The sequence below is a fragment of the Fibroporia radiculosa genome (genome assembly GCF_000313525.1).
Source record: "Fibroporia radiculosa TFFH 294 genomic supercontigs, scaffold9888, whole genome shotgun sequence".
Lineage (NCBI taxonomy): Eukaryota > Fungi > Basidiomycota > Agaricomycetes > Polyporales > Fibroporiaceae > Fibroporia > Fibroporia radiculosa.
Genome location: NW_012133464.1, coordinates 46,981 through 66,499, shown reverse-complemented (window position 1 = coordinate 66,499; position 19,519 = coordinate 46,981). Strand labels below are relative to the sequence as shown.

Here is a 19,519-nt window from a genome sequence, read left to right as displayed (position 1 = left end):
CACCACCCCGCTGCCAATAGCACGAAACTGTTCGGTGCGACACGAGTCAGGGCAGCGAGGTGGCCAGGAAAGTGACCGGGCGCATCGATCAGGTAGAACGATCCGTCGTTGAACAAGTCCAGTGCCCGATCGAAGGGACCGAAGGGTGAGACGACATTCGTGGGCTGGTCTTGTTCGTCGAAATGTACATAGCGCACTTTCTGACCTTGGGGGAACTCTGGCCAATAACTTTCGGGGTCACTGGGGTAGGTTTTCTCCATCAGAGACGCAGCGGGGGCACCAATGACAAGTTCTGCCGATGAGAAAGGTACCAAATTGCCGACATGATCAAAGTGTAGGTGGCTGTGGTTGCGGATAATGTTTGCAAACCCCGAATGCAAGGGAGAGGAATGTACCTGTACACGACGGTGCTTATTTCATTTGGAATAACGTGTCCCTCCCTGAGGATATCCGCCACGTCGCGCGAACAGTCCGCTTTGAGCTCTCGCAAGGTCTCATCCCAGGCTGGTGGGTAGCCTAGGCCATGCTAGTCACCCGCTGCCATCAGACTTGACAATGTGGCTTGAAAGATACTCACATACCTTCCGCAAACCCAGATCGAACATCAACTTCCCGTTCGCCTTATGCTCGACCAAGAACGCAAAGCATGGAACTCTTGCTCCGGAGTCTGAGCTTTTATCTAGCGAATCCTCGAACACATCGCTATCTGGCAGCCACAGCGAGCCGGCGTGTAATGCATAGACGGACACATACGTCTGTTCGTCGTTGTCGGCTGGTAGAGGCGCAAAATCTGACTCGCGCACAAGTGTTGTCATGTCACGGTGTGCTGGAGATACTAGTACCTGGCCGCGAGAGCGATAAGTCCAACCGTCAACGTCCCTCAAGTTCCTGATTATACGTACACGAGTCGGTTCGCGCGAGGGCGATGAGTCACGATGATGAAATCGGACGCATTGACAAGTTCGAGCGTTTATCATCAAAATGACCTGTCTTTTCAAACAGACCCGGGAGAGCTGTGGGTAATGAATAGTGGCAAAAGAAAAAGCCTAGAATCTGCCAATGCTGATCTCCACCGAACCAAGCTGCCCCCCTAAGATTTCCGGTACTCTGAATTATTTACGGTATACCCGCAAAGCGGCGAGGGGAGACAAAAAATCGATTGCGCATTCACTGTACATGGATGAATGCATGAACCAGAACACAAACCCAAAGCCCTACACAGTACGGCAGCATATGTATCCGAGTCCGCGGTGCTACGAGTACCGGTACCAAAACATGAGACTAATCATACAGTGTGTAAATGGTACATCAGAAAATGTGGACAACACATAGAGCTACAAATTTCAAACGTCCGCGACTCGCTCAGTCCACTCATCAGGTTCAGAACTGTCCAAGGTTAGAATGACACGGCACATAGGGCAGGTTCGGTTCAGAGCAAGCCAGCGCCTCAGACAACGTCGATGGAACCTGACGAGGGATAAACACGCGTTTATGTAAATTCTGGGAAGGACTCAGATAGGCAGGGAACTTACGAATGCTGACAAACAGGTCCAAGAGCTGCCATGTCCTCGGCCCTGAATTGAGAGAGGCAGATACCACACTTATCCACTGTTACGCCAAGCAGAGATAGCCTGATCTTTACACGGCCGTCCTTCAGAACGCGACGACGCTCAATTTCAATGCGTCCGACGAACGGGTGGGTATTGGGAGAAGTCGGTCTGCAGAGTGGGGATAGCGGATCAGCATTGGCCGAGCCGATGATGTCGGATATCAACAACAAATCCTGGTCGATCCGTAAATTTGCATCCTACGTCTTCTCGGTGACAGTGACATACCTCATAATTTTGACCGTCGGATCCTTGATTATCTAGTCGCGAGACTACGACATCCAAGTCAGTCAATTGAGCGGATTGATCGTGCGTGTTTAGAGTGGGTGGGTGTGAGGAACTTGCGGCAGCATTTTCACTGCTATCGTGCTGTTCGACGGGAGGAAGGGGGCTTTCGGGAACTGCCAGAGTTCCAACAGAAGGAGACGGGGAATTAGGTGGCCTGGGGAGTGGTCTTCCTGCATAATGATGACCAGAAGGAGTGGTCGGTGTGGACGGAGTAATTGTGGGTGCTGGCTCGATCGGCGACACGGGAAGGTTGGCTTCGCAGGACAGTGGGCTAGGCCTCCTTGGCATCGTATTACGGTTTGGGGGTCGTAACATATCTTGGGAGACTCTCAGGTCACGTTCTGCAGTCATTGGAGATGTAAGTGGGGATGAACCGGAAGGGTGGGAAGGTATTGGGTTACTAGCTGCCGATGCGTCAACTGCCTGTCCGGCGACAGAAGATACAGGTGGTGAGGCACCTCGCGAATGGACTGGGACGGCGATTGGCGACGCGATGAATGCGCTTTGGGCTGGTAAATCACTGGGCTGAGCATTGCTATGCAATCTTTCTCCCTTTTGTCTCGACGGAGGTTGTCGATTGCATGGAGCAGTTCCTCTTGTCGGGGGAGGGGGTGGTGGTGGCCGTCTGACTCTCCGGGTTCGTTCATCCGGGAACCGCAGAGGCGACTTCTCAGGTAGAACAACAGGCGGAAGGGGTGAGGAGTTAACAGGATAAGGTGACACCTGCCTCTGTGGAGATCGTCCTACTGCCCGACTGACAATTGCAGGAAATGGAGGAGAGGATCTCTCCCGCTCCGAACTGGCTCTGGCGTCCGGAGAAAACGATGCACTAGGCTCCGAGGTAGTTACATCAGTCCCCACAACTTCCCACGAATCAAGATCTTCGGCCTGTTCCTGAGAAGGGGGTGGAGACCGCTCTTTACCTTTAGACAAGAAGAGCTTCCGGAGGCCGGTGCTTTCCTTGTGCTTAAGAGTTGCGGACGATGACGGTGCTAAGGGACTTGATTTATGAGACGACGAGAAAACACTGCTGAGAGAGAGCGTGACGCTGCTCGCCCAAGGGGCGGTCATGTTGCTGAATGTAGGACTAGCGGAGGAGGGAGAAGACGGCGCAGAACAAGCGTCGAGCAGCTTATGACGACGATTAGCCTTTTCGCCAGTGAATGGACCCACACAATCGTCGAACGGATCTTCAGCTCTTTCATCGTCACTATCAATCGGGCTCTGCGCGCCATCGGATCTCAAAGGCGTCATCGAGCCACATTGAGAACAGCGGCGAGAATGGTGGGTGCTAGACACAGAGTAGGGGATAGAGGACTTCGGGGTTCGAGGGATACTGGGTGCTCTAAGATGTTCCACGGCTTGCTGTCGAATAAGCTCTCGCTCAACACGCTGTTGTAGATTCACGCCCATACTACGATCAGTGTCCCACCCGTACTGCAATGGCTCCATGTTGACCAGCTCAACAGAACTGGATCCATCTGACTCTGTTCCCGAATCCGTAGAGCCCGTTGGAAGGCAATGAAAAGAGGGGTTCTGTGGATCCTGTGCAGCAATGGAATGGTCCCCAGTAGGAAATTGAACATTTCTTAGCGAGGCAGCAGTTGGAGAGGATGGAACACTAGATGGAGGGGTAAAATTGGACGTATTTGTGGTAGTATCGGATGGTGAGGGCAGGGTGAAGGGCAGGGAGGCAGATATGGCTTCCTGAAAGGATGGCGGAGGGTAATCGGGCACGGGAATGTCCAGAACTGGTGCAATTGTGTCATATCAGCGGTCGAGAAGATGTCATTGCGATATGACTCACCGTCTAGAACTGGGTCGTTCCTGCGAGCAGTCGCGGGCACTGTGGCCTGTTTACGAGCTCTGGCAGGGGAGGGTGCAGACTGCAGCCTCCTCGACGGAGTAGGCGGTACGGCCGTGGTGAAGCGAGGTTCCTCACTGTGTTGAGCTCTCTCACTCCTGTCTCGATCCTGCCGTTTTGTCTTGGCCTTGCGAATGCGCCCGGCATTTTGAGGCGGGGTTAGAGTGAGCTGCCCGTGGTGGGTAACGAGGTGGGTGAGATACGGAGCCACATGAACAGGGTCAGGGAGTCTGTGTGCAGCGGACACAGTTTGCTGTGAAGAGTGCATCGAGCGCACCGCCGTCGAGGACATGGAGAGCAAGCGAAGGACAGGACAGCCAACGAGGTCTCCGTGCGGCCAAGCTACTGCGACTTCGTCGGAATGGCAGTGGCTAGTCGCGGCCCTAAATGTTGTCACGTGCACTCGCGTCACGCGTCACTCGCGCGCGAAACGCGTTCATTTCCGACGCGTCGTTCAACTCTCCGGTCTCCACCATGCCTGCGCGCACAATTCCCCCTGCGGACCTCGAGTCCCTCAAATCATCTGTCCCGAAAATATTTGAACAGGCTCAGAATACTGCCGCGAACCACCAGAAAAACTTCATCGCTTTGTATAAGCTTCAGGCTGATGCAGCGACGCACACAGAATCTGTGCAGAATGGCCGGAGTGTCAAGCTCACGGGCGAGCGCGCCTTCGAAGAGATCGTGCTCGTAATGCTGAGTCGTGTTCTGCCGCTCAAAAAGGGTACCACTGTAGCCGACCGCGTGATTAAATTCGTAGGGGGCTACACGAAGTTTATTAACGAGAAAGGTGACGGCCAAATGATTTCGTTGCACAAGATCCTGACATTGTACAGCTTCCGAGGAGAAGCAGAAGGAGCAAATAGATGAGGACGAAGATACCACTGCGTCGAGATTTGTTTCGCGGGTCTTGAAGTACCTCATCGCAGGGTGTGTTGCCAAAGACAAAACAGTCCGTTTTCGGGTTGTCCAATGTATTGCTGAGATGATTGCACACCTGGGAGAAATAGAGTATGTCTTCTCTGTGTGTTCAGTTCATCTCCACGAATAATTTCTATTGCATAATAGCGAGGACCTATACGGATCACTTAGGTCGTCATTAATGGAGCGCGTCAGGGACAAAGAGGCGGTTATTCGCGTACAGGCGACTATTGCGCTCTCAAAGCTTGCCGGTTCAGAGGATATCTCTGAGCTGGACGATGATGAAATGAGCATCATGGGGGTTTTGATCGACACGCTATCCTTTGATCCTTCGTCGTACGCTGCCATCTCTTTGTTTTACTGATATAGGATGAACACTTTATTTAGTGACGTCCGTCGTGCTGCGCTAATCAACATGCCTTTGACGCAAGAAACTTTCACCCCACTTCTAGCCCGCTCACGAGACGTGGATTCTACCGTTCGCAAACTCCTCTACTCTGCCATCCTCGAACCCCACTGTGTATCCGACTCCGAGGCTGGGATTGGTTTTACTCATCCCCGTGCATTGACTATCGCTCAGCGCGAATTGATAATACGCAATGGTCTAGGGGATCGGGAGGACAGTGTCAAAGCGGCCGCAGGCAAGCTGATCTCGTCATGGGTGGACATCGTACGTACAAACGGCATGAAAAACGAAGAATCAGAGGAAGAAGAAGGTATCCGGGGCGATATAGTAGCGTTCCTGAAGCTGTTCGATCTTAATGAGGGTAAAATCGGAGAAGATGCATTGCTCAGTGTGTTCTCAAATAGGGCAGATATTTTTGACAGCGTTGAATTCGATGGCAAGTGCTTTGTATCTGTGTCAGTATTCCGAGCTTACATGAAATTCAGACCAGTTTTGGTTAGCCCTCACGTTAGAGCGCGCATTTCTTGCCCGCGTCTTCGTAGATCACTGCATAGCCACTAAAGACAACATCAGATTGGAATCGACGCTACCGGTGGTGACGGCATTGGCTTTTAGAATCCAGGCTGCATATAATGGCTTGATCAAATTAGCTGAACAATATGAAGAAGACCAGCTACTGCGAAGTGGCATAGAGGATGATGCTGAGGAAGAACGCCACGCACGCATGGAGGAGCAGAAGATCGATACCGAATTCATTGTCGGCGAACTACTGAAGCTAGCAGTCAACCTTGATTACGCAGATGAGATTGGCAGGAGAAAGATGTTCCAGCTTGTTCGTGAGTTGCTCAGATCCTTCATCCTGACGTGACTGAGGTCATGTAGGGGACATGATCTCGCACAAAATCCTCCCGGAGAGCATCATTGCGCTCTGTCTCGACTTGCTGAGGATTCTATCGCCAAATGAGCGTGATTTCATTCGAGTGGTTGTCGAAGTGGTCCACGAGTTAAGGGACCCTAGCGACCCTGAAGACGAACTGGTGAGCTTCCATGCAGAGCTTGTTTCAGACCTCTCATCGTACAATTTTGTGCAGCGAGAGGTTAACGACGGAGAGAGCGAATTTGGGCGAACGCCAGCGACGAACAGGACAAATCGTATGCTGCCTAAGCCTACCACAGAGATGACACCTGCGGAGAAGGAAGAAGCGGACAAAACGGACCTCCGATGCCTCTCGCTCTGTATAGGCCTTTTGGAGCGGGTGAACGGGGTGAGTCCTAGTCACATGTTTCTACACGTTCTTACATGTCTATTATAGACATTCGAAGAGAACTCGACGCTGGAGGGAATACTCGGTGAACTGATTATCCCTTCAGTGAAGCGGAAGGAGATGATCCTAAGGCAGAAGGGACTGATCTGTCTGGGTCTATGTTGTCTCATTGCTCGGGTATGTCAAGGTAGTATGTGAAGAATGTAATTGTCTGATTAGCTACTCCGTCAGCGCATGGCATTGGGCTCCTTCCAGTTATTCCTAAGCCAAGTGCAGACTGCCCCTGAGGTGCTGAAGATCAGTGTGCTGCAGGTTGTCTTTGACATCCTGATGGTTCATGAGGGCGACTTCCTTGGGCCCGGAAGTACCAACGTAAGTAACGCGCGCATCGGATGCTGCATTCTGCTCATATTCTATTTTAGGGTGATCGGATTTCAGAATTCCTCCTGCACCTGTTGGAAAAAGAGGAGTCCGAAAAAGTGCAGGCGCTACTGTGCATTGGCATTTCAAAACTTATGCTCTCGGGCATGATAGTGGATAATCGGGTGCGTCTATACACGAATAAGAAGTGCATTAGCTGACATGAATGCAGGTTTTGAAGAGCTTGGTGCTGGTATACATCTCACCGGAAACAGTTGGCAATCACGAACTTCGCCAATGCTTGTCGTACTTCTTCCCGGCATACTGCTATTCCTCTACGCAGAACCAGCGTCGTATGCAGGAGGTATTTTTTTTAGAGACAATAATCCATCTGTAAAGCCACTAACGGTTCATCAGATCTTCATCCCCCTTTACGAGCAATGGTGTGCAACTTTCCCGGAATGGGATGACAATCAAGACCCGATAACTCCTGCACAGGTGGGGTTGATGTTTGTCGACTGGACTGACCCGCAGAAAGCAGCGTGAGCTCTAATTAGGTTGGTTCAAGGATCAAATTTTGACGATACTTATCGTAGAGCTGCGGTCAAAGGTACACAAGGCCATGCGTCGGCGGAGGACACCATCCACATGGACCTCGCGTCAGACATGGCCAAGGCTCTATTTAACAAAGAGGCTACTAGTGAGCGATCATATCGAACCTTTTCTTTATCCATGACTGACGCGGATAAATGTTAGAGGACGACAAAAAGACACTATGCCAGCTCTTCAGCAAACTCTATATACCCGAAGAGCTTGATGATGATAAATTGCGCACCCTGAAACTTCTGACTTACAGCTTGCGATCTGTAAGTTGTATTCGAATTCTTATAGCCATCTATACTGATCATCACATCGTCAGCGCCGTCCCATGCGGGACGCAGCGGCTCAGAACGCGATAGTGAAGTTTGACGATCTGATTTCGAAGAAGTTTGCTAGACAGTTGGAGGGATTCAGTGAGGACGAGTATCGACAGCTTGAGAACATGCAGGATTTGTTTACTTTCCTCGACAACATTCCTCCCGAATCCGACGAGGAAGATGTAAAACCAGCTAAACGAGCTACTAGAAAACGGTTCGTTGCAATGCGGTATTCTTGTGAGCCCTACTGACCACAGGAATCTTAGGAGATCGGGAAGCATTGCAACGGCTTCTGTTGCTAGTGGGGCCACTTCCGACCGCGACAGCGACTCACCCAAAGGGAAAGCGTCATCGAAACGAGGGTCTAGAGCCAAGTATGTGCCGCAGGTTTCAAAGAAACCGTATTGTGCTGAATGAGACGGAACAGGCGGCGCCGTATATCTGGATCCGACGAGGGATCCGACGACGACGACAAATCTCGCCAGTCGCGATCCAAGCCCCCTTCACATGCTACGCCGACACGGATTGCTCCGCGACGTACTGCGTAAGTGCACACTAAGGTGCGCTGGAGATGCCGTACTGATGGGCTCGATGTGCTGTACAGGGCCGAGAAGACCAATCGTGCTATGGCAGCTGCTTTTACGCGACGAGTTGACAGCGAGGATGAAGACGAGGACGGGGACGAAGATGGGGACGAAGATGAGGATGCCATTGAGAGAACACCTGTACCTCGGTCGCGTCCGGCTGCTGGCAGGAATAGGTGTGTTGCACTCGCTTTCACCCATTCCAAGTCCAATTATTGACCTTTCGTAACAGCAATGCGACTGCGAGAAATGACCGACGGCATAGTGAGACTCCGTCCGCAGGGCCGCCAGACTCTGGTCCGGAAGATGAGGACGAAGAAGAAGAGGTGGACGATATCTTGGGATGATCACCACTGAAGCCGTCCGAGTCGATCTAGAATAAGGATTTATACGTATGTATGGGGTTCTCGTGCGCTTTGTTCTTGATCATAGCGATTTGTACTGTATCTGTTTGTTTTATATCCTGTCCAAATCTAACCAACACTATGGCTTCAATCTCGTAACTACAAGTCGACTCAAGCCATGTATGCCACGGCTCATTCAGACTGCTTTCCCCGCACTCAAGTGATCGGAGGCACGTGCATTTGTGACAGCGCGTTATTCGACGCGACGCGTCCCGTCCGACGCGTTCCTCCGCGACCACCATCATACCATGACTATCTCTACCCAAAACCCTCTGAGCGATGCTGAACACGACGAATACCAATATCTTTCTCTGTGCCGGAAAGTCATTGACTCCGGGGAGATCCGACCAGATCGTACGGGTACGGGCACGCTCTCCATATTCGCGCCGCCCTCCCTTCGGTTCTCCCTCGCAAACGACACCCTCCCCCTCCTGACCACGAAGCGCACGTTCCTTCGCGGGATCCTTGAGGAGCTCCTATGGTTCATTCATGGATCGACAGACTCCAATATACTCTCTGCCAAGGGCATCAAGATCTGGGACGGTAACGGGAGTAAGGCTTTTCTGGAGAAGAGAGGGCTAGGCCATCGGCGAGAAGGAGACCTCGGACCAATATATGGATTCCAATGGAGACATTTCGGCGCGCAGTACACAGACTGCGACGCAGATTACACCGGACAAGGCGTGGATCAGCTCGTAGAGTGCATCAGGAAAATCAAGGAGGAGCCCACCGATCGCAGGATCATCCTCAGCGCATGGAATCCTGCTGGTGCGTGCTCTGTCTCTGCGCAGGGCGTGCGGTGCTCACTGTTTCTCTGACAGATATACCCTTGATGGCGCTCCCGCCCTGTCATGTTCTGTGCCAGTTCTACGTCCACCTACCGCCCCCAGACGCGCCCGACGCGCCCAAGAAGCTGTCGTGTCTGCTCTACCAGCGCTCCGCGGACCTTGGGCTGGGAATCCCATTTAATATTGCATCATACGCGGTGCTCACCCACCTCGTCGCGCATCTCACGAACACGGAGCCCCATGAACTAATCATCCAGCTCGGGGACGCGCATGTGTACCGGGATCATGTTGATGCGCTGGAGGAGCAGCTGAAGCGGACGCCGAAGGCGTTCCCTAAGCTGCGCTGGACGCGGACAGTCTCGGACGTTGATGACTTTCGGGCAGATGACATTGTTGTGGAAGGGTACAATCCGCATCCGTCGATAGCCATGAAGATGAGTGTGTAGGAATGGCGAGGACATGATGAGACCAATTGTGCATTAGGACCGGTGGTTACTGTATCTCCTAGAAAGCAAGGACTGATCTTGGCAACGTATAGATCAGAGTGACATTTGTACCGCAGACGGGTCATGTCTGCTGAGCAGGGAGGCTGTTGCTGTAGCCTGTTGTGGACCATATGTCGGAAGACAGGAACGGAACCGAAACGAATACAGGCCTCCACGTGACTGTATATAACATGAAGGCTGCTGGAGCGAAGCGGTGCCGGGTGAACGAACCATTCGACTTGCCTCCTGCGACGACGACGCTGCCTTTCGTTTACTCTGCTGTCCCCGGACTGGGCTCGTCTCCTTCTACCAGTGGTGCGGCTCACCTGGATCTCCCAGATTTGGTTTGTTTTGCTCGACTAATCACCGCCAGCGCGGACCCCGCGTCATACCAACTCGTCTCGCGGTGTGTTCAAAGGCCGGCCTCCGCACTGTTTCTGCCGAGCACATTGAATAAATTCACATTCGGACCTCTACACTGAACATGGCCGCCCATCCTTCCTCCACGCTCTTTATGCCCATCACCTCACCTCCTACTCCTGCACCCTCACCACGACTCAAAGCATTCGAGCCTTCCGAGATCAGCGATCGCACCCATGATCCTGCTCACGTATCTCGTCGAGAATTCGCCGCCTTGCCCCCGTCACTGCGCTTCCAATACCTCTCCGCTATCTTGGCAGAATGCACGCCGGCAGAATTGCTCTTCATATCGACTTCCGTCACACCAAGGCTCAGACGCGACTTCATGAAGGACCTGCCTCCAGAGATTACACTCCATATTCTCGGTTTCATTGACGATCCGCAGACCCTTGCCCGCGCCAGTCGAGTGAGCAGGACATGGCATCGCATTCTCGACGATCAGTGGCTCTGGAGGAGAATGTGTCGCCTTCATGGCTACGAGGTCATTGGCGAAGAGCCTGTAGATGGAGACGATAATCACCACCACCACTTGATTGCATCAGGTGGGTATTGCGAGCGACCTCTAGATAACCTTACGCATGATGACCATCTTCGCACAGCATCCTCGACGTTGGGTCTTCAGCCGATCCACGCGCCAGCGATCGAGTCCATCCCTTCGTACCGCAAGCAGTTCCAGTATGCACATACCACGAGTAAATCCCCTCCTGTTACTATGTCTGTCTTTCCTTACACGAATTCGCAGCCGCAAATTGGCTCCACGGTGGCAAACTGCTTCGAGTTCACAGAATGCCCCTAGTGCCTCCGAACCACCGTCCCCCACCCGAGGCCCCTAACTCATCGATCCCCACGTCCGTGGCTATAGACGACTCCTGGGTCGTTGTTGGCCTCGCAAATAGTCGGATACATGTTTTCAGCGCGCGCACAGGCGTGCTCAGCCGGACACTCGTCGGACACGACTCTGGTGTCTGGGCGGTTGCACTGGTGCGAGCCAGCCCAGAGGTCATGCCTGATCATGATGTGATGGCTATGGAAGAAGAGGACAACTACGAAGAATCGGATGCTTACGAAATTGAATATGATACGATGGTGGACCCTACTTTACCTTCGACACTTCGGCGAGCGCTTGGACTTGACTCCCCGCCTAGTTTCAGCAAGCGATGGCGCAGACGGTCTGCCTCCGAGGTGTTCCGGGATGGCAAAGCAGAGAAGTCTAACAAATCCGATGAAGGACACGAATATTCCCCCAAGCCTAGTAATCCGGCTGGTGCTTCTGACGGGTGGGGCCAGCCGAACGCTCTTGTGGTCAGTGGAGGCTGTGACAAGGAACTCCGTGTATGGGATGTCAAGTCCGGGTAAGTCCCTTGGTTCGTCGTGGGTATTTTGCCGTTCAACAGTGGGCGTGTGCAGATACTGTATATATACACTTCGCGGACATACCTCCACGATTCGGTGTCTTAAAGTCCTCCACGGCCGTCCGATCGCGGTATCCGGCTCACGGGACCGCACTGTGCGCGTCTGGGACATCCAGCGAGGACGGTGCCTCCGTGTTCTAGAGGGGCACGAGCAGAGCGTGCGGTGCCTGGATGTCTGCGGGAACCGCGTCGTCAGCGGGAGCTACGACTGCACATGCCGCGTATGGGACATCGATACGGGGGCGTGCCTGCACGTCCTGCGCGGACACTTCCACCAGATCTACGCCGTAGCATTCGATGGCGTCCGGATAGCATCCGGCGGTTTGGACACCACTGTGCGTGTCTGGGATGCTGCAACAGGGTGAGCTTGCGCGCAATAGTACATGTTTCTAGTGTCGCTAAAGCATATTCTGGCCCAGCTCCTGCTTAGGGCTGCTCCAGGGACACACTGGGCTTGTTTGCCAATTACAGCTATCTCCGACCATGCTTGCGACTGGCGGTTCGGACGGCCGCGTTATCACGTTCTCCCTGAGCCCCACGTACAGCGTCATCCAACGCCTAGCCGCGCACGACAGCTCCGTCACCGGCCTGCAGCTCGATGAGCGGTTCCTCGCGACGAGCGGGAACGACGGGCGGGTGCGACTTTGGCGCCGGGAGCCGGGGCGGTGCGAGTACGTGCGGGAGCTGAGCGAGCCGAGCGAGAGTGTGTGGAAGATTGCGTACACGCGCGAGACGTGTGTGATCCTGTGCAAGCGGGCGGGGAAGGCGGTGGCGGAGATTTGGTCGTTTCGACCCAGTGAGGCGGCGTAGGACCTAGAGAGGCCCTTCGATATTGACATTGCTAGCGCTATCGTTGCTTTGGGATAATTTTGTGTTGTTGTAGATGTAGTTGGATGTATGCATATTGTTCGGAGGATGTATGTTACCTATACCCACTCAGTACGCCTGACGCGAATAAGCGAATATCATTGTTGCGACAGCGGCAGAAGACGTGAGACGCCAGCTTACGGTTACCCTAACGTAGCCATAGATGAGGGAAGCGAGTGACGAACCTACAGGTGATCCCTATAGAAGCGTTGCAAAACAAAAGCACCGCTGTTTTTACTCGCAAATGCAAAAAGCGGGTAATAAGCAACCGAAGAAATATTCGGGGGACAGGAGGACTTGAGGATGGTGTTCGATGTTAGCTATAGGCGTGGCGCCTATTGATCTTATCATGATTTGTAGGGCGGCCCTACATTTCGGCATGCGTTGAACTCTAATGCTACTAAGGACACAATCCACGCAAGTTCGGACTGGCGGGAGCAGGTGCTGGAGAACTTATGCCGGCGAGCTGGCTGGTGAGAAGAAGTGTTGGTGAAAGTGGTGGCAGCGACTCAACGAAGACTGTGAGGTGAAGACCCGACTGTAGACTTCGTACCAAAAAAAATCATATTTCATGTTCGCCTGACTGATAGAATTTACGGTTCGTATGCATGTTTCATTCAGATTATTAGCACAATTCGAAGTTCGCTAAAGTTCATAACCTGATTCAACTTATCCTACTTATTCTCGCATGCATATTTGCTTTTACACGCCACCAAAGATTGCGCGCGGCGGGTTAGTGGTTTTAACGAGTTGTATGTAAGAGATATCTATGATGTGGTATATATGTTGTTAGAATCCATGTAATCCTACGAAAAAAAAGCGTGTTCCGGCGATCACGATCGTCTGCGTCCTCACATTCACCTCTCGCGCTACTCAGATACCCTGGAGATGTGGAAAGGTAAGCTGTAGGCGCATGTGGACTCTAGCCGTCCACTCCTTACTATGTGCGCGCGCGGTGGGAGTCGGCTTCACTGGCGGCGCTCCTAAAGTTCGGAGAGAGCGCGGATAGATATCATAGTTATCCATTGTGCTGTCTTCTCTCACAAGATTTTGGCGAGAGGTAAGTGCTGCAGGTATTCAAAGTCAGTTTGGGATCCAAGGATTGCAGTTACCGGCAGATTCTTCTCCAAATCATCGCAATGTCCTGCTAGTTCAAGCACTGTTGGCTCGGCCCTTTCGAACCAGTTCCCTTTCCTTTTTTTCAAGTGGGGACTGGCTCAGAAAGGCCTCTGCTATAGAACTGGGAAATGGGAGAGAGACTTCAAGAAGCCATGGGGATCAAGGTGCTCTCTGCCCTCATGCAGCATTCTTATTCACTATCTGCTGCACTATTATTTGAGACACATCTTTTAGGAGAGCAGAACCTGCTGTCTGTAATTCACTTGCAGGTATGCCACCCTATTGCATGAAAATATCACATCCTCACATCATACCACTGCACTCCACTATGATGCCAATCTAAACATGCATGTGTGCAATAACCACTGACCCTTGCCTTGTGCACAGTTATATATTGAAATATGCTCACCTGTTTTTTCCTCTTCTGTAGCAGATTTCATGTAATGTCTCATTTGTAGACCCCCTGATTTCTTTATGCAGTCCAGGTTGATTAGACTACAAGTTTTTCAGGTTTCAGGTGATGTTTCCTTTACTCTAAATTATGATGAGTAGGGATACTTGTGCTGTAGGTATAATCCAGCTGTGGCTAATTCTGTGTACAGGTATACTAGAGGTGCGATAAGGCAGGACTCTAGGTTCCAATTGCATTGTCTCTATACTGATATTAGACACATCCTAGGAAATACACTCAATATTCACTCACCCTTGCTGTAGGTTGATGTTAAAAGGTACCTGTGACGCGTTACTTAAGCCCGTGACCCTACGCGCCCAAGCCAGAGCCGCGCAGCAGCCCTTATAGTCAAAGACATTCGTTGTTCGTGCTGGCAATATTGCATGCGTGCATCGAGCACGAAATATCAGGAATGCCCAGCGTAATGGTACCATCTGTAATGACCATGAAGATCGACCCGATTTTACCTGGAAGTCGAAGATCCTTGAGACAATAGGCAGATTGACGTGCAGAAGGCTGGAGCATGAAGATTCAGCCATGCCAAATATTCAAAGAAATTTTCAAGACGGACTTTCCACAAGACAGAGTAGATAATGGCCGCTATGCAAAGTTATTCAATCTCATTGAACCACGGGCACGTTGCGGCTAGGTGCGCTTCCTCAGCGATTTCTTTGGCCGCGACGCATCTCGTATTCCAGTCAACGCCGACGATCTACATTCACATATGGCGACCTCGAAACAGTCCCACTGCAAGTTCTTTTCCGCCCGCCTGCCCGCCTACGTTTCGAAACATCTGCTGCGTTTTCACCCGTATGCAAAGGCGCGAGTGAACCGACCCGAACGATACGAGGTTCGTTGGTTTGGGTATGCTCATGTCTCACACTTTGAGCTTAGAACCATTTCTTGCGTAGGCAGTCGCTAGGTCAAGAATCGATGAGATTTGGGCTCGCGAGATTTATCATTCAACGGCACAGGTGAATCGTCTGTTCCCTTTGCGCACGAGCCACTTACTCACTTATATCTAGCCATGGGCGACTGGTCGCGGCTACATTGACATTTCTGGGCTGTTGGTGTAGCTATGATGGTTCATTATTCCGTTGACTAGGTCGCTAGCGGGGTTGATTCCTTGTGCGAAGCAAAGTGGAATGGATCTGATGGTCCATTGAAATAGGCGGTGTGTATTCATTCTAGATTTTATCTATTCATATCGTTTCAAAATGTTATTTCTTTACTTCTATCGTGCACATTTCTGGCGCAAGTTCTCTCGGCAGGCCCAGAGACATTCAAGATTGGCAATCACATCCTAGCTAACTTCAGTTTAATAGTTGTTACGAGGCATATATGTGCGAACAGCGATAAGTGTGCAGGATACACCGCGAGTGCATCGCCCGTGACAACAATTCTGTCAATTGATTTGAGAAAGGCAAATGCCCATTGCAGCTGAATACACTGGTAGTGGACAAAAGTAGCGCCCATACGTGTCGCACTCCATATCTCACCCAATTCAATCTCATTATCTACAGTACTTAATGTAGGCAATACAGTAATTTCTACTTAATAAATACCAGAAAAAATTGCTGGAATGTGAGGTGGATTGCCTGGTAATAAAATGACATTTCTTTCGTTCGAGCATTACTTTCGGCCGCCACTGTACAATACGCTGGGATAGATATATTCTACATACTATACATCAAGTACCTTAAATCTACAGCACAAGCCAAACGAAGATGCTCTAACAATACAGCATTGCATATGTAAACTATGAGGTTCTCTGAGCAGTGATAACCATCTCTTTCAACAGCTATGGGGCACTAAGGATCCGCTCGATCTCGATTTGCACCCTAACTCGAGCAGAAGTACCTTCAGGACTACTTCCACCAAGGAGGCGCCCATTAGTCCCAGGTATGCCCGTTGTTGTACACTCGTATAGTCGCTCGAGGAGCTTGATCCACTGCTGTCCCCAGATATCGCGCGCCTCGAGCCCGCCAACATCCAGGGCCACTGTTGAGACATCAGAAGGGTACAGAGACATGGGAGCACAAATGCCTACCGTGAAGCACATTAGGCGCTACAGGATCTTCCATCAACTGGTGATCCATCAACATACGCGCGAAGTATGTCCAGTACCGCGATTGACGATAGGCAAGGTGCAGAGGCTCCTCCGTAGGCTGCGTCAGGTTATGACCCATGATCAGGAAATAGATACGCATTATGCCAGAAATACGGGCGAGATAATCCCCAACGGACGTATCTTCCTCGCGGTAACCCATCGCTTTCTTGCGTTGTTCCGCAGTGAAAGTTGAGCCGTCCGAGTCCGCCGAGGGAATAGTAAACGGGACCGGCCAGCCTCCTGCGCGTTGGCAGAGCTTAGTCCAGAAAATCTTTGCAAAGCCTTCGATCCCGACAAGCAATCTGACAGCGAGTTGTGCGAGAGGAATGGCGCTGCGTTTCTCCGCAGTTACCTCAATCTCGGCTTGCATGAAGATAGCTTTCGCGAGATTGGACAGTAATGCGAAATACACAGTCTGATGATGCGGCGTCTTGGGGCGAAGAATTACGACAATCTCCTCGTACTACAGCGGCATGAGCGCATACGGACAATTGAGGATGCTATGGTTAGCTTACAATACGTAAAATGTTCTGCGGATCTTCCGTCAACTGGCCTATCTTGGGGATGATTGCCCGCCGCCCCGCACTCCATATGCTCTTGAGATTTTGGTTCGCTTTGACAGTCACCATCGGGCCCGCTTTAAGCAACTGCGCAGTATGTGAGAGAATGCACAGGATATAACAAGCATAGACTCACTCTGAGCATGTCCCGGGCGCTACACCAATCCTGGGTCGCTGTCGTGATACCTAACGTCTCGCGAAGTTTAGCTTCAGCCTGTTCTCGTTCTCGTCTGATTCGCTCGGCTTCTTCTCTTCTCCGTTTCGCTTCCGCCTCCTCTTGCTCTTGCCGCATGCGTTCCTCCTCCTCTTTACGCTTCTTCTCTTCCTCTTGGCGCCGCCGCTCTTCCTCCTCTTGTCTCTTTCTCTCTTCCTCTTCCCGCTTTTTCCGTTCAGCTTCGAGCTTGATTCTGACTTTCTCCTCTTCCGACTTGATCACTGCCTCGATGCCGTCCCAAAGTTTCTTGTTGCGCTCTTTCCACGCCTCAACCATGGCTTTCTCTCCAACCTGCCGACGAATATTCAAGGCAGCCAAATGATCCTGTATCGCCTGCATCTGTTTTTCTTGAACCACAGAGCGTTTGTTCGCTTCAGCCTTGTGCGCTTGACTCTGTTTCTTATGACGTTCAACCTTGCTCAACGACTGCTCTGTTCGGGCCAAGCGCTGTCACACATTCGCATCAATTGTGACTTGTGAGTAGTGCAGCGATAAGACGTACAAATGATTCTTGCTTGATCTCTTTCTCCCATTCCTCGTATGGGTCATGATGGTTTACTCGCAGCCGTATAGAGGCTATAGTATCTTCAATGTAGTACTGTTCTGCGGTGCTCCGCTTCGGTCGGCTGGGTCTCCTGTAAAAAAAAATACGTCAAGTCCTGCATGTGGGGCTCACGAGTAGTCTTAAAGAGACCCATACGGAGGTGGGGGCGGAACCTCCGACTCTGACTTGTACCAGATTGAATCCGAAGATGCAGAGCTATGTGCCGACTCCGCATCTGACTGAGACGACTCTGAGTCCTCTAATTCGTCAGAAGGGACTCCGTATTTTAACTTTCTCCTGTGGGTTCTGTTAGGTTTGTGGAAATGACGAGTAAGTAGCATCGCGCACCGCTCGGGCGAAGGGGAGGTAGATCGTGGCGCACTGAACCTCATGATCGATCCCACGCGTTATATTGAGCACAACGAAAAATGTTGAAAGCAGAAATGATGGAGAGAATTGATATAAAGCCCAAACTAAGAGCCTGACCTCATTTGCAGGTTGCAGGTCAGCCTGCACCGCGGCGCGCGCGCGTGGCTGCACCCTTGGTAGGAACGCACGTGACCATGAGCGTCGATCACCCCAACCTACTTACCACTTATGGTTGACCTCCTCTATGCGGTCGGTTATGTCAACTTTTGCTACGAAATCTGAGACAACAGCAGTTTCTACTGGCTTTGCTATATGGATGCAAACGGAAATTTTCAAGAATGAATTTATCAAATAATCCTCAGTTGACAAGGATTTAGAGAAGAACAGTCACGATCTATTCATATCACCGCGGCTTCCCTGCGCTCGAGTTCGGTAGACATGGCCCTGATGATCTGGGGTAGCATGCGGAAGCTAGTAACGAAGCTTTCAGTCTGGATAGACATAGGTGCATGGTTTTCGGTACATATTGATGTCCCATGCCATAAACTCATTGAGTTCTGATGATCTGGTAGTTATAGAACGTATCAACCTCGCTTCGGTTGCACAACGGAGCAAAAAGTGAAGACACTCATGGCATACTCGAACGTCGTCAGATTCTATCATCTATGATGAACATCTGATTGTCTCAATAGCAGTGTATAGGTCTGTCGATCATACGTCTGGACAACGTATGTTAGCGATGTAAATGCTCTCAAAACCGCTTTTAGCGCTCTTAATGCACCACCAGACCCATAGTACCCTCTCAAGGTATTGACGTATTACCAAATGTTTTCAGCGGGGGCGACTAGTACACAATATCGATATTTGCATGCCGTGTCTACTGCCACGATGTGGAAGGTTTTGGAAAAGGGTATAGATGCCATCTCTCTCTCTAAATGTCTTTAAGGAGAATTTTGAAACAGCCTGAAGATAAAGTCTGTCTGCAATACGGGCGGTATTCCTCCAGGTACCCATCCAGCGCTATAGATACTCTGGTCATACAATCAGTTTGATCAAACAGAAGATTCATCTCCTAGTTACACGCACCACCTCGAGGGGCTTTTGTCGTCGGCGCATCGAATCTTTTCCGTAGACCATATCCGTTGCACTAAAGGGCGCTATGAACATTCGATGACGACATTCTGTGCATGATCCTATCATACCCCCTCGAAACCCATACGACCTCTTGACCGTCCCGCATTGGCTGTACCCTTTCGAAATGTGATGCCTGCTCTCTGAGATCGCTGTATCTCATTACGAATCACTCCAGGAGGTGCGTATATACTATCTTTGAGCCAATCCGTCTGGTACTTGTGCTCGTCGCCTACGGCGACTTCGACTCAGTACTGATCTCAGAGAAATTTCTGCTGGCTGATTTACTGGAGCAAGCAGTAAACCCCCAGTATATCAAAATCATACGTTCTGACCTGTGACTTGGTATCAAACCACGATCGGAAATGTCTTGGTATCCCTTATGAATTTAGTCAAGGTCGCCTCGAGTTAGACTCAAACGGGTATCGTGTCT

At 51.2% G+C, this 19,519-nt stretch overlaps 5 protein-coding genes across 5 annotated transcripts; 3 read left to right on the top strand and 2 right to left on the bottom strand.

Moving 5' to 3' along the window:
* Nucleotides 1-1,528: 1,528 nt before the first annotated feature.
* On the bottom strand, nt 1,529-4,051 carry FIBRA_06957 (uncharacterized protein; the record flags this gene model as incomplete). The annotated part of the gene is made up of 3 exons (XM_012328660.1): nt 1,529-1,783; nt 1,836-3,646; nt 3,703-4,051. 3 exons carry the CDS (start codon nt 4,049-4,051, stop codon nt 1,529-1,531), a joined length of 2,415 nt encoding a protein of 804 aa, XP_012184050.1.
* Nucleotides 4,052-4,233: 182 nt separating this feature from the next.
* FIBRA_06956 (uncharacterized protein) lies at nt 4,234-8,559 on the top strand (the record flags this gene model as incomplete). Its single annotated transcript, XM_012328659.1, has 19 exons — nt 4,234-4,549; nt 4,596-4,770; nt 4,828-5,016; nt 5,068-5,474; nt 5,572-5,922; nt 5,969-6,123; nt 6,178-6,351; nt 6,400-6,528; nt 6,583-6,723; nt 6,774-6,896; nt 6,944-7,075; nt 7,129-7,253; nt 7,308-7,411; nt 7,468-7,577; nt 7,631-7,842; nt 7,895-8,002; nt 8,056-8,172; nt 8,233-8,388; nt 8,445-8,559. The coding sequence occupies 19 exons, from the start codon at nt 4,234-4,236 to the stop codon at nt 8,557-8,559; spliced, it is 3,339 nt and encodes a 1,112-aa protein (XP_012184049.1).
* Nucleotides 8,560-8,864: 305 nt separating this feature from the next.
* On the top strand, nt 8,865-9,850 carry FIBRA_06955 (uncharacterized protein; the record flags this gene model as incomplete). Its single annotated transcript, XM_012328658.1, has 2 exons — nt 8,865-9,384; nt 9,438-9,850. 2 exons carry the CDS (start codon nt 8,865-8,867, stop codon nt 9,848-9,850), a joined length of 933 nt encoding a protein of 310 aa, XP_012184048.1.
* A 523-nt stretch (nt 9,851-10,373) lies between these two features.
* On the top strand, nt 10,374-12,531 carry FIBRA_06954 (uncharacterized protein; the record flags this gene model as incomplete). The annotated part of the gene is made up of 5 exons (XM_012328657.1): nt 10,374-10,851; nt 10,909-11,001; nt 11,052-11,661; nt 11,717-12,082; nt 12,141-12,531. The coding sequence occupies 5 exons, from the start codon at nt 10,374-10,376 to the stop codon at nt 12,529-12,531; spliced, it is 1,938 nt and encodes a 645-aa protein (XP_012184047.1).
* Nucleotides 12,532-15,959: 3,428 nt separating this feature from the next.
* Nucleotides 15,960-17,978, bottom strand: FIBRA_06953 (uncharacterized protein; the record flags this gene model as incomplete). The annotated part of the gene is made up of 7 exons (XM_012328656.1): nt 15,960-16,159; nt 16,209-16,731; nt 16,784-16,915; nt 16,965-17,489; nt 17,545-17,677; nt 17,743-17,883; nt 17,935-17,978. The coding sequence occupies 7 exons, from the start codon at nt 17,976-17,978 to the stop codon at nt 15,960-15,962; spliced, it is 1,698 nt and encodes a 565-aa protein (XP_012184046.1).
* Between the last annotated feature and the right edge of the window lie 1,541 nt (nt 17,979-19,519).